At 42.3% G+C, this 25,226-nt stretch overlaps 1 protein-coding gene across 6 annotated transcripts in view; it reads left to right on the top strand.

Moving 5' to 3' along the window:
• The window catches only part of PCNT (pericentrin), a 230,239-nt gene that overhangs the window by 67,828 nt on the left and 137,185 nt on the right, over window positions 1-25,226 (top strand). For 3 of the 6 annotated variants that reach the window (XM_073306956.1, XM_073306954.1, XM_073306953.1), the window contains exons 8-18: window positions 26-118; window positions 1,350-1,526; window positions 3,306-3,561; window positions 7,757-7,812; window positions 7,996-8,170; window positions 10,802-10,938; window positions 11,544-11,655; window positions 14,983-15,072; window positions 16,547-16,811; window positions 17,117-17,204; window positions 17,946-18,162. In XM_073306956.1, the coding sequence (XP_073163057.1) occupies window positions 26-118; window positions 1,350-1,526; window positions 3,306-3,561; window positions 7,757-7,812; window positions 7,996-8,170; window positions 10,802-10,938; window positions 11,544-11,655; window positions 14,983-15,072; window positions 16,547-16,811; window positions 17,117-17,204; window positions 17,946-18,162 (1,666 nt within the window). The remainder of the gene's footprint in view (window positions 1-25; window positions 119-1,349; window positions 1,527-3,305; window positions 3,562-7,756; window positions 7,813-7,995; window positions 8,171-10,801; window positions 10,939-11,543; window positions 11,656-14,982; window positions 15,073-16,546; window positions 16,812-17,116; window positions 17,205-17,945; window positions 18,163-25,226) is intronic. The other 3 variants (XM_073306958.1, XM_073306955.1, XM_073306957.1) reach the window with 1 other exon arrangement.

The raw sequence follows: 25,226 nt of genomic DNA, 5'->3' as shown, positions 1-25,226 counted from the left end.
CAAAAAATGTCATCATTCTTTTCAGATAGAAGAGTTAAATGCAGAAATAAAAGAGAAGGTGGAAAAACAGCAGAACTTGGAGGCGGAACGAAAAGAACAGATTGGATTAATTAAAAAGGTATTTTTGTAACAGGCTTTTTATTTATTTATTTATTTTTTTTAAAGATGCTGCATGTCCAGTTGTATTCAGTCAAAATGAAATGATTTCTTCAGAGGCGGAAAATCAGTTGGGTTTTTGCAAGAGTATAGATAGTTTTGTTGACTTTGAGACTACTGTCCTAATGGCTTGTTAATGCTGGAAGGACAAAAGTGTAAAATGTCCACAATGCATTAAAAATTCTGTGCTGTTCGTGACGTTCCCCTCTGGTTTTATCCGGACTGGTGATCTGCTAGGTCACTCCAATCCTTGACTCTGGGAGCCAGCCTTACCCTGCTCTGCTGTGAGAACCCCCACTCCTGGGCTGTTCACACACAGCCTCTGGCATGTAAGCTACTCCTTGGATTGTGCAACTGAATGATACTAGCCAATACCTCCAGTCCCAGACACAACCCTAGGAACCTCCGTCTTGCATTGTCTAGTTATGCTCGCTGGACGTTGCAAGCTTCTATGAGTTTGTCAATTTAACAAAGAAATTGATATGTATCAGGCCTGTTATCCCAAGGGGAGCCTCTAACACACTTCAAATCAAACGCACTGCTTCAGGTAGAATAAACAAATATATTTATTAACTATAAAGATAGATTTTAAGTGATTATAAGTCAAAACATAAGTCAGATTTGGTCAAATGAAATAAAAGCAAAACGCATTCTAAGTTGATCTTAACACTTTCAATGTCCTTACAAACTTAGATACTTCTAACCCAGGCTGGCTGGTTGCTCTTCAGCCAGGCTCTACCCTTTGATCAGTCCCCCCCGCCCCTTCACAGTCAGGTGAGCTTTACCTCATCGCAGTTCCAAACTGACCAAAGGCAGGGGGGTGACTCCCTCGAGAGTCTAACAGATTCTTCTGTTGCTGCCTAGGCTAGCATCCTTTGTTCCTGTGAGGCTGGGCTGGGTTTGTCCCATACCTGCTCTGATGAGGTGTGAACTGTGTCTCTGCTCTTGGAGAGATTTTGCCTGGGCTTGTTTTGAGCCATGTGGATACGTTTTCAGCCTCCTAATTACATACATGAAATTATAACCTATAATATTACTGTAACAAGAGTGCTCAGTAGTGCATCATGAGCCTCTGAAGACACTCAACATGACAAACTTTGCATTGCATACCACACAATCATTTTATAAAGATGAACCTGGGGGTGTAGGGTGTTCCCCCGAGGTACAGAGCATCACCGTGTTCTTCTCTCCAGGTTCATGAACGAGAACATGATCGTGAAATTGCTGAACTAATTATTAAACATGAAGATGAAATGAAAGAACTACGTGCGGAACTAATTAAGAAACAGCAGCAACTGTTGGATGAACTTCAGCAACAAATGGAAGGTACACATAAAACAGAGATGCAGCATGCTCAGCTCCAGTCACAGGTACAGTATGTATACACAGTAATTATTTAGGCAAATTTCCTAGCTTTCACAATTTACAGTTAATTCGCTTGCAAAGAGGAGCCTCTTTTCTAACAAAATAAGCAGTCTTTGGAGGAATGCCTTGTGTTATTGTAAAGACTACATTTGAAGAATCAGTAGGGAGTGTTACGCTAAAAGGAGTGCAGATACCACCTGCTATGGAAGGGTCTCCAATGTCCTCAACCTTACCACTTATTCTTTAGAAAATTGACAAAATTTGTGAAGGGAAGAAGCTTGCGTATCTTCATAAATATAAATAAGGATCTGCAGTAACTTCCCAGAATGGAGAGAGGCAGGCAAAGAATAAGAGCCTAATATGCTTTTTTGGTGTTCTAATCACTAGATATGCATTTTTGTGCAAACCTAACATGCAAAGGAAAAAAGTTCTATTGCAAGGTAATGTTTTACCCTTTGTCTAGTTTCAGAGGAACAGCCGTGTTAGTCTGTATTCGCAAAAAGAAAAGGAGTACTTGTGGCACCTTAGAGTCTCTAAGGTTAGTCTCTAAGGTGCCACAAGTACTCCTTTGTCTAGTGTTACTAGACCCCTAGAAATATGGAATAGCAGTTGTATGTGCTGCAGTATTGGGAATTGTAAAGTATGGCGGAAAATCAAACTGAAACTTAGTCTTGCTTCATCGTGGTCTTATGAATCGCATGAAGGTAATCCATCACACAACTTTACTACACTCAGTATACACATTGCATTTTTGTCAGAGTGTCACATCCCTTGTCATGGGTTTTACAGTTTGTTATTGAGTTCACACTAGGTAAGCTCTGAATTTAAATATTAAAAAATACTCCAAATATCCCTCTAAAGAGTCCATGGACCTTTTAATTGCTACATATTTATTGACGCTGTATCAGATAAGATTGTAACATTACTTGAATTTACAAGTGGAGGCCCTGATCTTGCAAGCTGTTACATGCAAATATAATTATACGTATGTGAGTAGCCCCATTTATGTTGTTTGGCAGGTTGAGGGCCTAAATTCCCTTCTCTCTAAATATTTAATCCATTTTAAAACACCCATTCATTCTAGAAATACATAGGATACAATTATTTTTTGTCTAATCTCTAAATATTGGCTATATGTATTTGTATATATGTAGAATGGAAACTTTATAATCCGTTGTAAAGCTTAGTTGCTCCTACTGCTAACTGATAGTTCAGAACTGAATCGGTGAGCAGCACAAGAGTAATGTATATTTACATCATTGTTTCTATTTCAACACTTCAGATATTGGTCATTCACTCTACTGTAATATCAAATGATAGCCAGTGACAGCTTTGTGAGTTATGATGCACTGTGATGGACTCAAAGGATAAAAGTGGAAATTTGCAGCAATGCTATAGACGATAATAATGTGTATTTTTGCAATTTCCTTTTCACATATCATAACTTTCTGAAGATGCTGCAGGGAGGCAGGTTGCTGGCAGGCATGCTCTATCAGTAGATAAACTTAAGAGGAGGAAAATGCAAACAGTTTGGATACAATATCAAACAGACTTTACTACCGGAAGGAGAGATAGTAAAGACTGTACTCATTAATAAAAAGCTTCTGCAAGCTAGATCAGAACTAGAATCTAGTTTTTCTGCTATTCCACTTCCAGCCATAAATATGTTTTATATGAAAATAACAGACTAGCAATAAATATAGAGGTGTGTATATAATTGAAACTGGTATAGAAAAATGGTAATATATTTCACTTAAACCATGTTTTTCCCCTTCCCACTATAGACACTGCACAATCTCGAGTTGGAAGGTTTACGACTAAGTCTGTCTAATATGCACACATCCCAGCTGGAGTTGATGCAGTCTAACTTGAGAAAAGAGAAGGAAACTGCTCTTGTGGAGTTACGGGAGATGCTCAATGATAAGCGTGCTCAGGAAGTAGCAATTCTACAGAGCCGACATCAGTTTGAGTTGGAGCATATTAAAGAACAAAATCTGAAGGAAAAAGAAGAAATTGCACTGAAATATCAACAAGAACTAGGTATTATGAACTTGGAACTTAGGGGGCTGATCATGCAACTGCTGAGCATTTGATTGCCACACAATTTCTGATGGGGAGATTCTCAGGCCTGATCTACACTTAAAATTTACGTTGGCATTACTATGAAGCTCAGGGATGTGAAAAATCCACACACCTGAGCATCATAGCTATGCCAACCTTACCCCTGTTGTAGATGCAGCCAGGTTGACTTGAAGAATGATCGACACAGCTACTGTCAGTTAGGAAGGTAGTGTTCTTACAGCTACACAAAAACCTCATTTCTGCATCTACACTATGGGGCTATGACAGTGGAGCTACAGTCCCGTAGCTGGACCACTATATTCCCCATAGTGTAAACATAGCCTCTTTTTGTCTGTCCTATGGCCTGTCCTTGTCCCTGTTGAAATCTGTGAAAACTGGCATTGACTGCAGTAGGAACAGAGTTAGGCATTATATGTTCAAGGGATTTAGGCCTGCCTCAGTTATAAAGCCCTTTGCAAGAGAGAATGACTTGATCTCCAAAGATATAGCTAGTGGCACCTTAGAGACTAACCAATTTATAGATTTCCACTCTACTTAGTCTCTAAGGTGCCACAAGTCCTCCTTTTCTTTTTGCGAATACAGGCTAACACGGCTGCTACTCTGAAAGATATAGCTGTGATAGGTTTCAGAGTAACAGCCGTGTTAGTCTGTATTCGCAAAAAGAAAAGGAGGACTTGTGGCACCTTAGAGACTAACCAATTTATTTGAGCATGAGCTTTCGTGAGCTACAGCTCACTTCATCGGATGGATATTGTGGAAACTGCAGCAGACTTATACTCTGTGTGTATATAAAGTCTGCTGCAGTTTCCACGAAATGCATCCGATGAAGTGAGCTGTAGCTAACGAAAGCTCATGCTCAAATAAATTGGTTAGTCTCTAAGGTGCCACAAGTACTCCTTTTCTTATAGCTGTGATAGTTGCCCATTCGTAGGTTGAAGGCCTTCTCCAAACTCAGGTTTCTAAACTCATTGGTTCCAGCATGATCATCTTATGTCATCCCTATAGACTGGTGTTCCAGTCAATCAGCAGTTTCTTTCTTTCTAAACATCTTCAGAGAAGACGACCTCCTAGATCGCTGCATCACATTTTGTCATCTTGTCAACCTTTATTCTCCCAGAAATATACTTTTAAACAACTGGTTCTTCAGTCATCTGTCCTCTTCAATATTTACTTCTGAAACTCTTGGTGTTCTGATGCTTAGTATTAGGATTATCTGTGTAGAATCATAGAATCATAGAATATCAGGGTTGGAAGGGACCTCAGGAGGTCATCTAGTCCAACCCCCTGCTCAAAGCAGGACCAATCCCCAATTTTTCCCCCAGATCCCTAAATGGCCCCGTCAAGGATTGAAATCACAACCCTAGGTTTAGCAGGCCATCTTTGACTTTGAATTTCAACTCGTATGCTTTGCTCTGGATCAGACTTTGGTTGGTGCCAGCTGCTGTTACCAGTTGTACCCCATAAGCTTTTGCCTTACATTGAGTCAGCACAAGGTTCATTGTTGTTTTTTTTGGAGCAAGTACCTGAAAATTCTCCTGGCTTCACCTCCCAATACCTGGAAATTAAGTGAGAAGTCTACCTGGAAGGTACTGAAAGCTTCAGCTGGAGAGCCAGAGTCAAGAGTCCCAGATGAGTTACGAATCTGTATCAGTACCACCCTTGGTGGCATAGGTTTGGTAAAAGATTCTACAGGACTGTTTCAACACCATCGAGATAATCAGCTAGACTTGGAATTGCTGAAATTGCATTAGGTTTTGCTCTTTGTGCTTCTACATGCCACTCTGGTGTTTCTTGACACAGGTGATAACTCCTTGAGCAAGTCATTGCCTTCTTTGAACGACAATGACAATTTGTTTGAGAGCCAATAGGCAGCTGTCTCAATTCGTGGAAACAGCTGAGGCCTACAGGTGCCATCAGAGAATATTGAGGAAGCTGATTTCTTTCTCTCTCAGTTCAATGAAGTGGTCCCTTATGCTTATGGTGAAGGGACACTTCTGCATTGTGGAATTTCACTGTGTCAGGATTGAAGTCTATGTCCTGTCCTCAACTGTTTTTTGGGTATAGATGATGCAGGAGACTTGTTTGAGGACAAGTGTGTCTTCATTGGGCAGAGTGAGAGAAATATTGATTTCTTCTTTAGGAAAAGTTTGCATAACATGTCTCTCACTCTCACCCCGCGCCCCCCCTCCCCCCCCAGTGTGTCTTAGGGTAGTTCTGCTGAGAAGTGCCTCTTTTGGCCGTAGCTGCTTGCTAGGACTCCCATCCCCATGTGAAGCTTACGAGACTAGTGGTGGTCAGCTGCTGAGCCTTAGGACTCTTTTTTTTAATCTTTAACAAGCCTAAGCTTGTTCCTCAGCCTTTGATGCTAAGACTGCTGAAAGTGGTGGTGAAAGGATGCTGACAATCCTCTTCAGGTTTGCTGTTGGGTCTCACTTGCTGGAGACTTCAGGAGGCCAGCATGAAGGAGGGAAGGGAAAATCATCCAGTATCCTCCCTTCAAGCCCTCTGCTTTCTCCAGTTTCTCTCCCTCTTTTCCTTTAGACTGTAGGAGATGCTATGCAAAGAGCTGAGGAATGGGATGTGGTTGGGAGGATGGGGTAGAGAGAGCTTGGGGGAAAAGCGGCCTTCAGGTAGTGATCCAAAAAAATAGCATCATCGTTCGTCCCCCATGCTCTGTGTCGGAGACTCTGAAAGTGAGGTACTTTTTCTCACTATTTGCTGCCTCCAGCTTCTGCTCCTGTCTCTGGAGCTACTGATGAGCCGAAATTAGCTTTGCAACTTCCACTGACCCATTCTGATAATGATATTTAAAATGTATATAGCTCTTTAAATTGGTTTTATCAATTAAACTTTGGTCCTATGCACTAGATCTCTACTAGATGAGTTCAGTAAACTATTTCTCTTTTTTTTAGATTTTTAAGACTCTGAACTCTATTTTAAAAATTCAATTATGTGATAAATTAGATAAAGTGTTCCAGATTTACTTAGAATTTGCTAGAAAAAAATCTCTCAGCACATTTTTATACACTACAATTTCAGAGGGGGAGGTGGCGGGCGCAAGGGTTGAAATCAAATTTGTGATGGAAACGTTAGCTATGTATCAGAGTAACAGCCGTGTTAGTCTGTATTCGCAAAAAGAAAAGGAGTCCTTGTGGCACCTTAGAGACTAACCAATTTATTTGAGCATAAGCTTTCGTGAGCTACAGCTCACTTGTAGCTCACGAAAGCTTATGGTCAAATAAATTGGTTAGTCTCTAAGGTGCCACAAGTACTCCTGTTAGCTATGTTGTGGCTCTGGCTGCTAGATAGTAAAAGGAAGATGAAGAATGTTTCCATTTCCCTTCCACACACATGCTGCTTGTTTTTTAGGCTAATGACATGTGAGTAGAAGCTTGAAATATTATTTTGATCAGGGGTAGAACTGAGGGGGGACAATAAGTGTTCTCTCCCAAGTTCTGCTGGCAAAATAAGCTCTGTCCACTTAAGACCTCAGTCTGCCTCTTGCACTGCATCATGTAGCCATTCAAAATATGATCATGAATGTTCTTTGAACTCCTTGGGCTGCCCCTCCCCCCAAGTGAAGTTTACATATATCTGTGTCCTCTGCTGAGCTCCTTTTTGATTAGGAACATATAAATGGGATTACACTCCCAAGCCCACCCCCCTCTGGTTAAAATAAGATGCCACTTCCAGTAAATTTGTGCAGAATTTAGCAATATGATTCTTCCGCCTCTTTCTTGCATTCTTTGCACAGTGAAGTAGTTAACAAAGTTGGCATCTGAAATGTTATTATTGGGCATCTAAGTTAACACTACGTAAATGAATGGGGCACTTTACACCTCTCTAATGGTGTCATGCTCTCTGCGGACTTGGGCAAACATTGCTGGACCAGTTGCACTAAATTTACATCTCCATGGTTTTCTTTGCAACTGAAACAAGCTAGACACTTATTCCTGTAAAATAAGAGCTGACACTCTGGCATATAAGAGAGCAGTCGCGAGAGAGGTGGTGGTACATCATACTGCTATGTGCCTCCTAATTCAAGCCTTGAATGTGATGTTTAAAATAAAGTAGGTCTTTCCATATTTTAAAATGTCATTAGACCCAATTGTTTCTTACTAGTTTGTTTAGTAAACAGAATTTTATTTTGCAGATGAGAGGAAGAAAATAGAATTGGAAATGGAAAAGAAACACATCCAGACCCTGGAGGTATAAGTTCCATACTGTATACTGGACAAGATAAAACTGTACTGTAAATCAAAGCTGCCATGATCTCTTCCCTTTTCTATTATAACATTTTTGAAAGGGCAAATAAATGCAATATAAAATAAAAAGAAGCAGTAAAATATTACTCTTAACTGCTTTACTAATGCACCTATCCTGTTCTGTTAGACTCTTAAAGGAGACTGTGCACTGAAGACCGAAACATGTTTAAAAAACATCCGTGAGGAGCTATCTGAAAAACATCAGACTGAAATGGGTGAACTGCAGAAAACTCTGAAATTGGAACTAGAAAGAGTTAAAGAAGAGCTGAAGAGTCTATCTCTTAAAAAAGAGCAGGCGGAAAGTAAGTGTTATGTTTTGGAAAGTATTAGCTTTGTTGTAAGATATTTATCGTGAGGGATTCAAAGCTGGCTAGAGTAACTTTAGGAGTTGTACAGTGCATATAAAACAGCAATAATTTTTCAATTTTAACATTTGCAGTTAGAACCATGCCAATGATGCATAATTGTTCAGAAATTAGCAATTACAAAGTGACTACTTTAGCCAATGTAGCTTATCAGTCTTTATATTAATGTGTAGTTGTAATTGTAGCAAACTTAAGGTGAAAACCCAGAATGCATTTTCCCCACAAATATCAGAAAATGCAAGTGCCTACAATTTGTAGAAGTTTGTCCAATAAAAGATATCTCACCCACATTGTGTCTCTCTCATCCTGGGACCAACATAGCTACAACAAGACTGCAAGCTACAATTTTGCTGTCAATTGAGGGCCGAATCCTTCAGCGTGGGGCACGAGTCATTTGTGGTTTTGATTTAGAGTAAATTGCAGATTCTCTATAGTTAGAAGTCCTTAAATCAAAATTTGAGGACTTCAGAAATTCAGCCAGAGATTATGGGTCTATTACAGGAGTGGGTGATTGAGGTTCTATGGCCTGTGAGGTGCAACAGGTCAGACTAGAGTAGCCGTTCTCAAACTGTGGGTTGGGACCACAAAGTGGGTTGCGATCCCATTTTAATGGGGTTGCCAGGGTTGGCTTAGACTTGCTGGGGCTTGGGACCAAAGCTGAAACCCAAGCCCCACTACCTGGGGCTGAAGCTGAAGCCCGAGAGCTTCAGCCCTGGGTGGCAGGGCTCAGGTTACAGACCCCCCTGCCTGAGGCTGAAGCCCTTGGGCTTGGGCTTTGACCCCCCTGTCCAGGGTGGCGGAGCTCAGGTGAACTCAGGCTGTCGTCCACCCTCTTGGGGTCGTGTCATAATTTTTGTTGTCAGATGGGGGTTGCAGTGAAGTTTGAGAACCCCTGGACTAGATGATCATGATGGTTCCTTCTGACATTAAAGTCTATGATAGTCTGTGAGTCTCTTAATTAGGCAAAACTTCCACTAATTTCAGTGAGTGTTTTGCCTGATTTAAAGATTTCCAGATAGTATTCTGAACAGCCAGACTCCTGTTTGGATCTTAACAATATGGATGTATGATAGATTTTGGCAATTCTTTAAAATAATTGTCTCAAAAGTTACCTTCCTTAAACAGCAGAGTAACTGAAAGCCTCATTACTCAGAAAAGTGAGGGCCAGGATGAATAAATGACCACATGTGTGAAAATTTTTGTTGCTTTTAGGAGTCTGAAATGTGAGTGTGAGTGGCTCCTGAAGCCCTTGCCTTTGGAGAATTCTATCAGCAGGAGGCATAGCTGGCAGCAGCATCAGAGGCTGGTGCCTTCCGAGAATATAATAGGCCCACTGCCTTATATAGCAGCAGCCTGAGGAGTACAAAGAATTTATCCTGTGGAGAACTTGGCACCCAGTACCTCCTGCACTGTGCTTACATGAGGTGAAGCAGGGAGAGCTGGCCAGTTGGTTTGGGAGCCATATGTCCTCTGAGGTACCTAATACGTGAGAGGCAGGGGAAATGGCAACTATTGCAAATAAATGGAAAGCTGGCTTCAGGGTAACTGGCAATGGGGAACTTTGTGCCGGCTGGCATGCAGCAACACCAGCCCTGAGATATAAGTTCCATCCTGTTACGCATGTATAGCATTGGATACTTTTGCTATCCTGCTAGCAGTCCTCTGGCTGCTGTGAAGGAAGTCGCCTATGAGTTTCTTCCTATCCAGTCTCCTGTTGATCCTTTACTTGTTCCCCCAGAGTGCAGAGTCCAGCTATCTGTATGTGACAGAATCATTTCTGTTACTGCATTGTGGCTGGATGGGAGTGACTTGCAGGCAGAGTTTCCTCTCTGTGGCAGAGCAAAGGTCTGTTGAGGAGAAGCAGGTGGCAGGTCCATTTTGCTTAGGGAGAGCTCACTTAGATGGTGGGAGTACTCCAGCTGCCCTGAATCTTTCAAGTGCTCCTTTCTGTTTGAGGTGAGTGCATCTGTCCTTATCTCCCTTCCTTTTTCTGCAACTGTTTACGTTGGTAGCAGAAGTGCTTTCCCGTCCCATGGCCAACTATTTCTCCTTGCCTTTCGAGTCCTGGCTGCCAGCAACATTGTGAATGGGAGGTTCTCTGGAGAAATGTGTTCCCTGTGCATTTAAGGCTGCTGCTGTTTATTATGGCATTGTCTCTTACATATGTTTCATCTTCAGGTAGCCACCTCTGGTGTCCTCCCTGAGGACCTCACCACCTGTTGATGGCATTGCACACAGTGGACCATAAGGCTCTGTGTGGAAATACCAAGTTTCCACCTGCTGCATTTCTTTACTGTTAAAGTTCTTAGCGTGCTGATTACTGTGGTATAAGTGCCTGTACTGAGCTCACCAGTTGGTTCCTTTCACAAGGTTGTAACGGACCTTTCAGTTATTAACCTAGATAGAGAGTGCCTTAAACTTACAGTTAGCTAACCTATTAGCTTGTTGGCCTGGATTCATTGTTTTGTGCTTTAATTCGTCACAAAACTGATGTTGCATTAGGTAGTTCACCAAAAAAAAAAAAAAAGTCTAATCTAATAATATAACAGCACTAACTTTGTTTTGTAGTGAAATGTAAAAATCTGGAGAATGAACACCAGATGGCAATTCCAAAACGATGTGAACAGCTGCAGACGGAACATGACCAATGTCTAGAAAACCTGAAAAGGAAAAGCAAGGAAAGAGAACAGGAGATGCGGCAGGAGGTTAATAAGATTTTTTGTTTTGAATGTTTGGTATGAATTAGGTAAGTGGCATAGTATTTAGGAGCCACAAGTGTTATTAAATAATGTGTGCCATTCTTCTGTATTTAACATTTAGATTTTTTTTAAGGGGAAATGTAGCATGATGTAAGTTGTTTTTTTGTTTTTTTTTTTTATACCAAAATTAAGGGCATGAAGCCCAAATCAATATTAGATTAGTATTCACAGGTTTTTTTAAGCTGGATTTAACTCTGTGTAACACATCGCTAGATCTACTAATGTGGCACTTCCTGCAATTTAATCAAATCTTTACCTTAGTTCTTATTTAATATAGTTTCAGTTACTGATCCCTATATTTTTCTCAGTTGTTTGGTGAGACTATGAATGTGGAGAACAAGACATGACATAAGTGGCATGACAAACAGGTGGCTCCCTCATTTGTCTCAATTAGAGGGATATTCGTAGAGGAGTTAGGTCTTTCAGTGTCTCCACAAGCCTTGGTACTATAGCATTTCCACCCATGAGCAGCTGAACTGTTCCTAAGACATGAAAAGAGGCAGCTATTAAAACACAACAAAACAAACAAATTCTTAATGCATCTTTCGTAGATGGAGAAACTTCAGGCCACATATGAAGAATTAAAAACTCGATCACAAGAAGAAATCAAACAGCTTTGGTCTCAGCTTGATAGCACACGAGCAAGTCGACAGGAGCTAAGTGGTATGGTAGAAACACGTTACGGTTCTTGCCTTAGCTCACATAGAACAACACTGCGGGTGAAACAATTTTTAACAAAACGTATTGAACAGGCATTCGGTCACAGGAGCATACAGCAGGAGTTGTCACACAGGATTGGACAAATGGTCCATTTAATTCGGTTTCTGGTCAGTACCAGATGCTTCAGAATAAGGTTTAAAACGCTCAAGTAGGCAATACCATGCCTATGGGAAAAGTTTCAGTCCTGTTCTGCTGGTTTATAATTTGTCCTGAAGTATGAAGGCAGAGATGCCCTACAATTGTATTGTATCAGATTATGGTGTGGTGGTATCTGTGCCAAAGTTGAAGTTGCAGCTGAGCTGTCATCACTGCTACTGTCACTGCCACTGCTATTACCTGTCTATGTTGCATTAGGAACCAGAGGACCCGTAGTGTTTGACAGTTTACAAACAGGTAGTAAAATACAGCCCATGTCCCTTAAATCTTAAAATCAAATTTAAGATGAGCTGCAATGTGGTGTAACAAACAAATGAAGGTGAGGGAGGAAGAGGATAGCAGCAATAGGAACACATGGTTATGACAAACTAGTATTATGTACGATATGTGGAGGGTTTTTAAAGATCAAAATCAACACGAAATATTGATGGCAGTAATCCCTACTGCCCATCTATAATACTTGTCATTTGGCTGTTTATCATTACCCTGATCTTGGCCCCCTTTAAAATCTGAACAAAGGCATAGGTTAGATTAGTTCTGAAGCTGAAATAGTGTTTTCTAGTAGATTTGAATTGAGGTGGACAAGGATTCTGGAATTACATCTTAAAATTAAAGGGATTCACTAGTATTCAGGTGGTCATTTTAATGCTTAGTCCTTTCATTCCTAGAAGATCCACTGGGAGGGAGGAGGAATGCCCCCACAATCCCCTTGTTCTCCCAATCTACATTGGCCAAACCAGTCAGTCTCTACGCAAAAGAATAAATGGACACAAATCTGACATCATAGAATCGTAGAATATCAGGGTTGGAAGGGACCCCTGAAGGTCATCTAGTCCAACCCCCCGCTCGAAGCAGGACCAATTCCCAGTTAAATCATCCCAGCCAGGGCTTTGTCAAGCCTGACCTTAAAAACCTCTAAGGAAGGAGATTCTACCACCTCCCTAGGTAACGCATTCCAGTGTTTCACCACCCTCTTAGTGAAAAAGTTTTTCCTAATATCCAATCTAAACCTCCCCCACTGCAACTTGAGACCATTACTCCTCGTTCTGTCATCTGCTACCATTGAGAACAGTCTAGAGCCATCCTCTTTGGAACCCCCTTTCAGGTAGTTGAAAGCAGCTATCAAATGCCCCCTCATTCTTCTCTTCTGCAGGCTAAACAATCCCAGCTCCCTCAGCCTCTCCTCATAACTCATGTGTTCCAGTCCCCTAATCATTTTTGTTGCCCTTCGCTGGACTCTCTCCAATTTATCCACATCGTTCTTGTAGTGTGCGGCCCAAAACTGAACACAGTACTCCAGATGAGGCCTCACCAATGTCAAATAGAGGGGAACGATCACGTCCCTCGATCTGCTCGCTATGCCCCTACTTATACATCCCAAAATGCCATTGGCCTTCTTGGCAACAAGGGCACACTGCTGACTCATATCCCGCTTCTCGTCCACTGTCACCCCTAGGTCCTTTTCCGCAGAACTGCTGCCTAGCCATTCGGTCCCTAGTCTGTAGCGGTGCATTGGGTTCTTCCGTCCTAAGTGTAGGACCCTGCACTTATCCTTATTGAACCTCATCAGGAATCATAACATTCAAAAACCAGTCGGAGAACACTTCAGTCTTCCTGGTCACTCAATAACACACCTAAAAGTGGCAATTCTTCAACAAAAAAACTTCAGAAACAGACTCCAGTGTGAAACTGCAGAATTGGAATTAATTTGCAAACTGGACACCATCAAATTAGGCCTGAATAAAGACTGGGAGAGGTTGGGTCATTACAAAACCTAAACCTAATTTCCCCAATACTAATTTCCACCTACTGTTACTCACACCTTCTTGTCAGCTGCCTGAAATGGGCCACTCTCATTACCACTTCAAAAGTTATTTTTCCTCCCTTGGTATTCTTTTCTCAGATAGTCCTTTTCCGGCCCCCTCTCACAGCACATTGAGCTGTCCACAGGGGCACCCATATTTTCTTCCTGAGTAGACAGCTGTATTTTAGAATACATCAGCATTTGGTTAGAGTTCTAATTATTCCTTCCAGTACATACTGAATTCCATAAGCCCTGTTTTCCGATATCTAGCTTTCGTAGGTCCCTCTGAAATTATGTTCTTGAGTAATGTAAATAATTGTCTGCAACTTTGCCTCATTGATGTTCGCTCCCTCTTCTAATTAGTTGGTCCTCCTACTGACCCATGATGCATCCCACGACTAATCTGTCCTTTTGTTTTCTACCTCTTTACCAGTTCCTAGTTATCACAGCCGCTAGTGAGGCACTTCAACAAAGCCCTTCTGAAAGTTCTTGTATACAGAAACCTATGAGTCTCCTTCATCTACTATTCTCTTGGCTTCCTACAAGAACTGTAATTGATTGAAGACTGTTATCCTTCACAAGGGTTAAGCCAGTTTATCCTATCTTTCTAGGTGACCAGAATCCTGACCACTGTGTACTCAACAGAACCATTGCATTCTAACATTTTTACATGATCCGGGGGGGGGGGTTGTCCACACTTTGCCAATCTATCAGCAAAGCAAGTCCTTTGACAAGATTATATTTAAGTTTAATTGTTGGATTTACATTTTTCAAAGTAGTTTGTGCTAGGAAGGCTGTTTCTGGGGTAAATCAATTTAGTTCAAAGCAGTTACAGTAATTCTTCTTATTCCTGCTGCATGGGAGCATTAGAAGGTGCAGGGTTCAACCCCCATTGCAGGACTCTGCATCATTATCATCCCTAGCTCTTATATAATGCTTGACATCAGTAGATCAAAAAATGCTTGGCAAAAGTCATCAGAATCATTATCCCCCTTTTACAGATGGGAAAACAGCGGCACACAGAGGGAAATTGACTTAACCAAAGGTCACACACTGAGCTAGTGCAGAGCTGGGAATAGAACCCAGGTCTCCTGAATCCCAGTCCAGTGCTCCATCCACTAGGTCACACTGCCTCTCCATAACCATTCCCAGCATTGAAGAGCACAAAGGAAGGGAGACGGGCTGGCTGACTGACTGCAGTGCTTACTCACTTCAAGAGGCGTAGTTTCTGGAGTACTCTTGGGGGAATTCTGCATCACTACGGTGCAGCAGACAAATGCCCCCACACAGATTGTCTTTACTTTCGATAGAAAATGGTGTCTGTGGGGAAGCAAAGAGACGCTGCACCAGTGCTCCTCCCCAGCAGGTCAGATGCCTCTGTTCTTGCAGCTGGGGGAGAGGTAAATCATGGCGGGGAGGGTCTGGGAAGGTTCTGGTGGGCCAGGGACATTAGTCCTGGCTGGGCCAGGGGGGCCGGGTGGGGGGAGGAGGACAACAGAGACTAAATTCTCCCTGCACAGAGCAGCCGGGGCTGGGTCAAATCAACCCCCAGAAACTTCTCCTGGCTTCAGGAAGCTCTGCACCGCGGGAGGGCAGGGGTGGTCAGAGTGAAGGGGGGTGAGGCTTGGTGGGGTGGGGATTCCAGGTGCAGGGAGGGAGTTGGCTCAGCGGTGGGAGTTGGATGCGGGTGGGTTGGGCAGATGGGGAGCAGCTCCCCTTACAATGACCCCTCCCTCCACCCACACACCGAGAATCCCCCCCGAACCTCCACTCTGCTGAGCCTCACCCCCTGCATTGAGAGCCCCCTGAGCCCCAATCTGCTGCACCCCACCCCCAACCCTACCAACCCCCACTGAATCCTAACCACCTTCATCTGGTCTCCCCTGCAGAGTCCAATTCTCCAGGCACCCAGAACCCCGCACCGAACCCCTGTGCATCCAGATTCCCCTTGCAACTGAACCGCTCACCAAGCTGCCTGCACCCAGATTGCTCAACACAGAACCCTGATTCTCTCGAGGGAATTCTGCACCAAAAAATTTAAAAATTTAAAATTCTGCAAAGTTCTGCATATTTATTTGTCAAAATAACATAGTAACATAATAATATAATCAGACCATTTTTAATTATTTTGGTAATTTATTTCAAAATACTTGTCAGCAATAATTGAAAATGGTGTGATTATATTGTGTTTGTTTTGACAAAATATGCAGAACTTTGCAGAATTTTAAAATGTGTGCAGAATTTTTTACTTTTTTGGCACAGAATTTTTAATTTTTTGGTGCGGAATACTGGTGGTATGTGTGCAACACAAATGCTGCTGTGCACACCTGTAGCGTTGTAGTGTGGACACTTACTAAGGGACAGAAGTGGTTTTCCTGTCAATGTAGGTAATTCTCCCTTTTGAGAGGAGGAAGATAGGTCGATGGAAGATGCTTCTGTTGACCTACCTGCAGCTACAGTTGGGGTTAGGTTGACCTAACTACATCATCCATGGTGCAATTTTTTTCTCAGTCCTGAATGATGTTACTCGATCAGTCTAACCTTTTAGGTGCAGACGAGGCCTAAGAGTGGGGTAAATGGGGACGTGGCTATGTTTTCTCTGCTCCCTCACCCCTTAATTTGTACTCAGTGTAAGGTGTAGCAAGACCTGCTCTGCTAACCCTCCCAAAAAATGTTGAGGCATTGGCATTATGTCTTTGAAGGCATGACTCCTGATGCTGCCTGTTGGGTTCTGTGCTTTTCTCCCCATCCAAAATATGGTTCATCTTCATAGGATCTATGGTGGAGTCCAAAGTGTGTGTGTGGGTGGTTTTTTTTTTTTTTTTTGGGATTAAAAACAAGGTTAAAAGTATTGCTGTTCCATCTTCTACTCAGAGTTAAAAGAACAGCTTCTGGCTCGCACATCACATGTGGATGAAATAGAACGTTTAAAGCAAGACTTTGAACAGCAGCGGCAGCAGAGAAGAAGCGAACATGAAACTGAGTTGGAACAACTGAGAATTTACTTTGAAGAGAAACTAGGGGCAGCTGAAGAAAACTACAGAGAAGAATTAACTCTGCTGCATCAGAGGCTGCAAGAATTAAAGGAATACTCTTTGTTGGAGTCAGAGATTAGTCAAGATCAGCCTTTAGATATCAGGTGATGACTGTTTTTTTTTCTTTAATCTCATCTGTGACAAAACACACTCAACTTTCCTTTCCTAGAAAAGACTTTAGGCTTTGTGTGTGTATTTGGATTGGTGGTGGGAGGTCAGAAACCCCAGGATGGAAGTTAGTAATGGATGCAGACAGTTTCTTGTTGAAATGGTTATTCAGGAGTGTTTGACTAGATTCTGGTCTGTACATACCTATACTCTAATATCTTAAGAATCAATACATTCTTCTAATTCTGTATTTTATAGTGAGTCTTCAAGTTAATTTTCTAAATTACTTTTCTCTGCTCAGCTCCTCGGTCACACTTTTCGAAGAGGCAAGTGAAAAAGAGAGAAGGGATACGCTTGACCAACTAACTCAGCAACTGGAGCAGCACAAGGTGAAATGTCAATTTTAACAAAAATTATAGTGCACATTTTAAAATGTCCACAAAAACATGACCGATGCTTCACACCTCTTAGCATGGTTTTCATAGCAGGTGCTATTCTGAGGTCTTGTATTACTATTGTTTTGTTGTTTTTACCAAGTATACTAGAAGGTATTATCTTAAACAAAACTATACAACTTGAGAAAATAAGTGAACAAAGGATGTTTTTGATGCATTATCTTGGCTTTTTTGTTTACTTGCTGCTTAAGAAATAAGTGTTTCAAGAGTTGCCATGGAGCTTAGGAAGTCCTTTCCCCTGTGTGGCTCCTGGCTGAGTGCTACAAAGGGGTCCTGGTTCAAGAGTAAGGCTTCTAGGTGCTATGGTAATACAAACAATAGTATAAGCAGTCTCCTTCCCCTATGTTAGTGTCAAAAACCTTGACAAGCTCCCTATTCAGGTGCCTACAGGCATTTCCCACTCTCCTAGATCCTCTGGCAGCTCCTGGAGCTCTACTTTACCTTGTGGTAGCATGGCTGTATAAACAGAGTTAGGCCTTCTGGGGATCCCTCTACTCCCAGAGTTGAGGAGGTAGAAGTGGGTGTAGAAGCAAGAATATTTTGAGGAGGCAGACTGGTAAGTGAACTTGTATGTTTACAGTATGCTATGGGTACTTACTGTCAAATTAATTCTTTAGCCTAATTATCTGAAAGATAAAGGTATCCGTCTCTGTTCTGAATGTGTGTTTTCTGCAGGAAGAATTTACTTGTTTGCGACTACAATTGGAGGAAAAACACAGACATGAACTAGACTCCTTAAGATCTTCCCTTGCACTCCAATATAAGGAGGACCTGATGAAGATGAAGATGGATCTCTCAGACAGATATATTTCAGAAATTGAGGAATTAAAAAAGAAACATTGTCTAGATCTTGAACAACTCCGTGCCAAGCTTTCGGAAGAGCACATCAAAGGTAAGATGGAGATTCATAGATTCATAGATATTTAAGTCAGAAGGGACCATTATGATCATCTAGTTTGACCTCCTGCACAACGCAGGCCACAGAATTTCACCCACCACTCCTACAGAAAAACCCCTCACACCTATATCTGTGCTATTGAAGTCCTCAAATCGTAGTTTAAAGACTTCAAGGAGCAGAGAATCCTCCAGCAAGTGACCCGTGCCCCATGCTACAGAGGAAGGCGAAAAACCTCCAGGGCCTCTTCCAATCTGCCCTGGAGGAAAATTCCTTCCCGACCCCAAATATGGCAGTCAGCTAAATCCTGAGCATATGGGCAAGATTCATCAGCCAGATACTACAGAAAACTCTTTCCTGGGTAACTCAGATCCCACCCCATCTAATAGCCCATCACAGGCCATTGGGCCTATTTACCATGAATATTTAATTACCAAAACCATGTTATCCCATCATACCATCTCCTCCATAAACTTATTGAGTTTAATCTTAAAGCCAGATAGATCTTTTGCCCCCACTGCTTCCCTTGGAAGGCTATTCCAAAACTTCACTCCTCTGATGGTTAAAAACCTTTGTCTAATTTCTAGTCTAAATTTCCTAGTGGCCAGTTTATATCCATTTGTTCTTATGTCCACATTGGTACTGAGCTTAAATAATTCCTCTCCCTCTCTGGTATTTATCCCTCTGATACATTTATAGAGAGCAATCATATCTCCCTTCAACCTTCCTTTAGTTAGGCTAAACAAGCCAAGCTCCCTAAGTCTCCTTTCATAAGACAAGTTTTCCATTCCTCGGATCATCCGATCCAGTTCCAGTTTGAATTCATCCTTCTTAAACATGGGAGACCAGAACTGCACACAGTATTCCAGGTGAGGTCTCACCAGTGCCTTGTATAATGGTACTAAAACCTCCTTATCCCTACTGGAAATACCTCTCCTGATGCATCCCAAGACCGCATTAGCTTTTTTCACAGCCATATCACATTGGTGGCTTGTAGTCATCCTATGATCAACGAATATTCCAAGGTCCTTATCCTCCTCTGTTACTTCTAATTGATGCGTCCCTAGCTTATAACTAAAATTCTTGTTATTACTCCCTAAATGCATGACCTTACATGTCTCACTGTTAAATTTCATCCTATTACTATTACTCCAGTTTACAAGGTCATCCAGATCCTCCTGTAGGGTATCCCTGTCCTTCTCTAAATTGGCAATACCTCCCAGCTTTGTATCATCCGCAAACTTTATTAGCACACTCCCACTTTTTGTGCCAAGGTCAGTAATAAAAAGATTAAGATTGGTCCCAAAACCGATCCTTGAGGAACTCCACTGGTAACCTCCCTCCAGCCTGACAGTTCACCTTTCAGTAGGACCTGTTGTAGTCTCCCCTTTAACCAATTCCTTATCCACCTTTCAATTTTCCTATTGATCCCCATCTTATCCAATTTAACTAATAATTCCCCATGTGGCACGGTATCAAATGCCTTACTGAAATCTAGGTAAATTAGATCCACTGCGTTTCCTTTGTCTAAAAAATCGGTTACTTCCTCAAAGGAGGAGATCAGGTTGGTGTGGCACGATCTACCTTTTAAAACCATGTTGTATTTTGTCCCATTTACTATTGACTTCAATGTCCTTGACTACCTTCTCCTTCAAAATTTTTTCCAAGACCTTGCATACTACAGATGTCAAACTAACAGGCCTGTAGTTACCCTGATCACTTTTTTTCCCTTTTGTAAAAATAGGAACTATGTTAGCAATTCTCCAATCATACGGTACAACCCCTGAGTTTACAGATTCATTAAAAATTCTTGCTAATGGGCTTGCAATTTCTTGTGCCAATTCCTTTAATATTCTTGGATGAAGATTATCTGGGCCCCCCGATTTAGTCACATTAAACTGTTTGAGTTTCGCTTCTACCTCAAATATGGTAATGTCTACCTCCATATCCTCATTCCCATTTGTCATGCTACCATTATCTCTAAGATCCTCTTTAGTCTTATTAAAGACTGAGGCTAAGTATTTGTTTAGATATTGGGCCATGCCTAGATTATCCTTGACCTCCACTCCATCCTCAGTGTTTAGCGGTCCCACTTCTTCTTTCTTTGTTTCCTTCTATTTATATGACTATAGAACCTTTTACTATTGGTTTTAATTCCCTTTGCAAGGTCCAACTCTACTTGACTTTTAGCCTGTCTCACTTTATCTCTACATGTTCTGACCTCCATAAGGTAGCTTTCCTTGCTGATCCCTCCCTTCTTCCACTCCCTGTATGCTTTCTGCTTTTTCTTAATCACCTTTCTGAAATGCGTACTCATCCACCTTGGTCTACAACTCCTGCCTATGATTTTTTCCCCCTTTCTTGGGATGCAGGCTTCCGATAGCTTCTGCAGCTTTGATTTAAAATAATCCCAGGCCTCCTCTGCCTTTAGATCCACAAGTTCTTCAGTCCAATCCACTTCCCTAACTAATTTCCTTAATTTTTGAAAGTCAGCCCTTTTGAAATCAAAAACCCTAGCTGCAGATTTATTTTTATTAATCTTTCTGTTCAGTTTGAACTGAATTAGCTCATGATCACTTGAGCCAAGATTATCCCCTACAACCATTTCTTCTATGAGGTCCTCACTACTCACCAAAACCAAATCTAAAATGGCATCCCCTCTAGTTGGTTCAGCAACTACTTGCTGAAGGAATCCATCAGCTATCGCATCTAGGCAAATCTGAGCCCTGTTATTATTACTAGCACTTGTCCTCCAGTCTATATCTGGGAAGTTAAAGTCTCCCATGATCATGCAGTGTCCATTAGTAATTACTTCATTAAAAACATTAAAAAGGGCTCTATCCATGTCCAAATTAGATCCCGGCGGTCTATAGCACACCCCAAGCACTATCCTAGGGGAGACTCTAATAGTTTTCTTCCCCAATTTAATTTCTGCCCGGACGGACTCTATCTTATCCATTCCATCGCTTCTTATTTCTTTACATTCTACCTCATCCTTGATATACAGTGCTACTCCACCACCTTTACCTTTATTTCGGTCTTTCCTAAACAGCACATGCCCTTCAATACCCATAGTCCAGTCCTGACGACTATTCCACCCTGTTTCTGTTCTCCCTAGAATATCTGGTTTCACTTCCTGCACCAGTAACTCTAGTTCCTCCATTTCGTTACCTCGGCTCCTCGCATTGGTGTACAAACATCTTCATTCCTGCTGTTTGGCCTCGCTCGCGTTCTGTACCCGATTGGGCACGGTCATTCTACAGCCAGTATGACCTATCAGATTAGTATCCACACTGCCCTTCCTCCTACCCATGGCTGTATCCTTTCTTACGTTGTTTTCTTCCCTCTCAATGCTAAAATCCGGTGTGGAGATTACCTGGACATCTCCCAACCATCTCCCCCAAATTCCTAGTTTAAAACTCTCAATCAGTTGTGCCAGCCTCCATCCTAGAAGTCTATTTCCTTCCCTACTCAGATGAAGTCCATCCCGAGAGAACTGTCCTATGTCCATGAATGCCTCCCAGTGGCCATACATCCCAAAGCCCTCCTTATAGCACCACTGCCTAAGCCATCTGTTGATAGTCATAATCTTGTCACACCTTTGTTGCCCTTTTCTAGGAACAGGCAGAATCCCACTAAAGATCACCTGAGCCTCAATTTCCTTAAGCGTCTTCCCCAGCCTAGTATAGTCTCCCTTAATACTTTCCAGTGAGAATCTAGCCGTATCATTTGTTCCCACATGAAGGATAATTAGGGGATTCTTTCCCGCTCCCTTTAGAATCCTTTTCAACCTCAGGTCTACATCCCATATCTTAGCACCTGGAAGACAGCACACCCTCCTATTCTCTGGATCAGCTCTGGTTACAGGCCTATCTATTCTTCTCAGTAAAGAGTCCCCAATCACATAGACTTGTCTTTTCCTAGTGATGGTGCTATTCTCCAGTCTATCCCCTGTTCCCTCTGCCTGCAAGTTCTTTCCATTCCTATTCTCCCTTTTAATCCTCTTTAACCCATCCTGTATCCTTCTGGGGCTCATATTTGGTGTAATGTCCATTAACTCTTCCCCTTTTCCTATAGGACTAGCCGCTCTTCTCGTCTTCCTTGCCCTTCCACCTTCAGTGACTACCTGCTGAGCCCCTTCTTCATTTTCCAACTCTGCATACCTATTCTTGAGCTCTATTTCTCCTTCACTAGCCTGTCTTTTCCTCTGCCTGGTTCTTGTGTACTTGCAGGTTCATGTGTAAAATGGAAAGCTGCTTGGATTTTTTTTATCTTTAGGCTTTAAAGGATTATTTGAAGGAATATGAAAATTCCAAATTAGTTTGGAATTACATAAAAGAAATCTAGCGCTTTAAACTTGTTAATAATGGTACTTAGAATTGTTTGTTTTTATGATTCTTTTGTACACCTTTATCTTCATTTCCATAAGTATTCTTCCTGTAGAGTCCTAAATGTGAGTTTCTAGAATTTAATGGACTACAGCTGAGGAATGATTACCACAGGAGTGTCTCATGGATGTAACTTTCCATATTTGATGCTTTATAGGGGCCCTGTCAAGTTGTTGCACTTTGCTGAAAATTTCTCTACTTTAGTGTTACAAGAAACACCTAGACCACTAGCAGAAAGAGATTGGAGGGAAAAAATCCTGTTCCATATCTCTTCACTTTGATTTTTATGGCTTTAATAGCACTTAGTGAATAGGAGGGTTTACTGTCTTTCCTGCATATTCAGTAGGTAAGTTTCTTCGTTTGTGCAGATCTTTCTCACAGCTTTGGGGGGAGAGAATTATTTTAAAAGTCAGGAAAATATTACTTTAAAATTTGCCGGAGAGCTCAGGCTAAAGTAGTAATCCCCTCCTAAAAACTCAAATCTTTTGCTATTTTACTACTGTTGTATAACTAAGTTTAACAAAGGAATGTTCTGTCTGGGTGTAAGCCACGTTTTATTCAACTTCTCACCAGTGTCCCTTTTTTCCTGGAAGAAGCATGCTGCTTCTAACCTATTTATACTAAAACAGTGCAAAGCAATTTCAAGAGTTTTTTTATATAAATTTTACATGTGCCATGAAGGTGTGGGGAGGAGATAGTGGTAGTTCTTATATTTATTTCCTCTCTGAGATAGTATATGTGAGAGGAAAGCTTTTTGGACTTGGCATCCATACCCGGAAAGATAGTCAGAGTTAGTTGAATACCATCAGTCAGATGTTATTTAATTTGCTATTTATCAAATCATTTATAAAAGGTATACTATATTTCTGTTATTCAGCAATCTATGTAAGATACTGTACAAACTGTTCAAATTAAAAGGTTTCAGAGTAACAGCCGTGTCAGTCTGTATTCGCAAAAAGAAAAGGAGTACTTGTGGCACCTTAGAGACTAACCAATTTATTTGAGCATGAGCTTTCGTGAGCTACAGCTCACTTCATCGGATGCATGCCGTGGAAACTGCAGCAGACTTTATATACACACAGAGATCATGAAACAATACCTCCTCCCACCCCACTGTCCTGCTGGTAATAGCTTATCTAAAGTGATCATCAAGTTGGGCCATTTCCAGCACAAATCCAGGTTTTCTCACCCTCCCCCCCCACACACACACACACAAACTCACTCTCCTGCTGGTGATAGCCCATCCAAAGTGACAACTCTCTTCACAATGTGCATGATAATCAAGGTGGGCCATTTCCTGCACAAATCTAGGTTCTCTCACCCCCCCCCCACCCCCATACACACACAAACTCACTCTCCTGCACATTGTAGGGAGAGTGGTCACTTTGGATGAGCTATTACCAGCAGGAGAGTGAGTTTGTGTGTGTATGGGGGTGGGGGGGGTGAGAGAACCTGGATTTGTGCTGGAAATAGCCCACCTTGATTATCATGCACATTGTAGGGAGAGTGGTCACTTTGGATGAGCTATTACCAGCAGGATAGTGAGTTTGTGTGTGTGGTTTTTGGAGGGGGGTGAGGGGGTGAGAGAACCTGGATTTGTGCTGGAAATGGTCCACCTTGATTATCATGCACATTGTGAAGAGAGTTGTCACTTTGGATGGGCTATGACCAGCAGGATAGTGAGTTTGTGTGTGGGGGGGTGGAGGGTGAGAAAACCTGGATTTGTGCTGGAAATGGCCCAACTTGATGATCACTTTAGATAAGCTATTACCAGTAGGACAGTGGGGTGGGAGGAGGTATTGTTCCATGATCTCTGTGTGTATATAATGTCTGCTGCAGTTTCCATGGTATGCATCCGATGAAGTGAGCTGTAGCTCACGAAAGCTCATGCTCAAATAAATTGGTTAGTCTCTAAGGTGCCACAAGTACTCCTTTTCTTTTTGTTCAAATTAAAAATTCATTATCCTGCTAATTTTTGTCAAAGCTGCTTTTCTGCTATTTTTGGGGAGGTTGTGTTTATAAATATTGTTTGTTGTTTACTGAGGATATGCTTGAGCTGAGAGAATATTGCATCTTCAGAAAATCTGCCACCTCATTATCCACTAGGCCAGGGCTTGGCAAACTACAGTCCGATCCATGGGGTGTTTTAAGCCAGCCCGTGAGCTGCACCACGCGGCTGGGCCCCACTCCGGCTGGGGTGCTGGGTTGGGGGCTGCATCAGCATCTCAGCCCCACTCCAGCCACAGCGCTGGCTCGGGGGCTGCACCACGTGGCTCCCAGAAGCCGTGGCATGGCCCTGTTCTGGCTCCTTCGCTCTCCAGTGGGAGCTGCAGGGGCGTTGCCTGTGGATGGGGCAGCGTGCAGAGCCGCCTGGCTGTGCCTCCGCATAGGAGCGGAGAAGGGACATGCCACTGCTTCCGGGAGCCGCTTGTGTAAACGCTGCTTGGAGCCTGCACCCACTTAGCTTCTCCCCACGCCACAACCCTGATTCCCCTCCTGTTCTCCAAACCCCTTGATCCCAGCCTGGAGCATCTTCCTGCACCCCAAATCTCTCCTCTCCAATCCCACCACAGAGCCCGCACCTCCAGCTGGAACTAGCACTCCTTCCTGCACCCTTGCCCCAGCCCTGATCCCCCTCCGAACCTCTTGGTCCCAGCCCAGAGCACCCTCCTG

The sequence above is a fragment of the Lepidochelys kempii genome, chromosome 11 (genome assembly GCF_965140265.1).
Source record: "Lepidochelys kempii isolate rLepKem1 chromosome 11, rLepKem1.hap2, whole genome shotgun sequence".
NCBI classification, from domain to species: domain Eukaryota; kingdom Metazoa; phylum Chordata; order Testudines; family Cheloniidae; genus Lepidochelys; species Lepidochelys kempii.
Note: the sequence above shows the minus strand (reverse complement) of the source record. Positions and strands in the feature narration are given on the sequence as shown.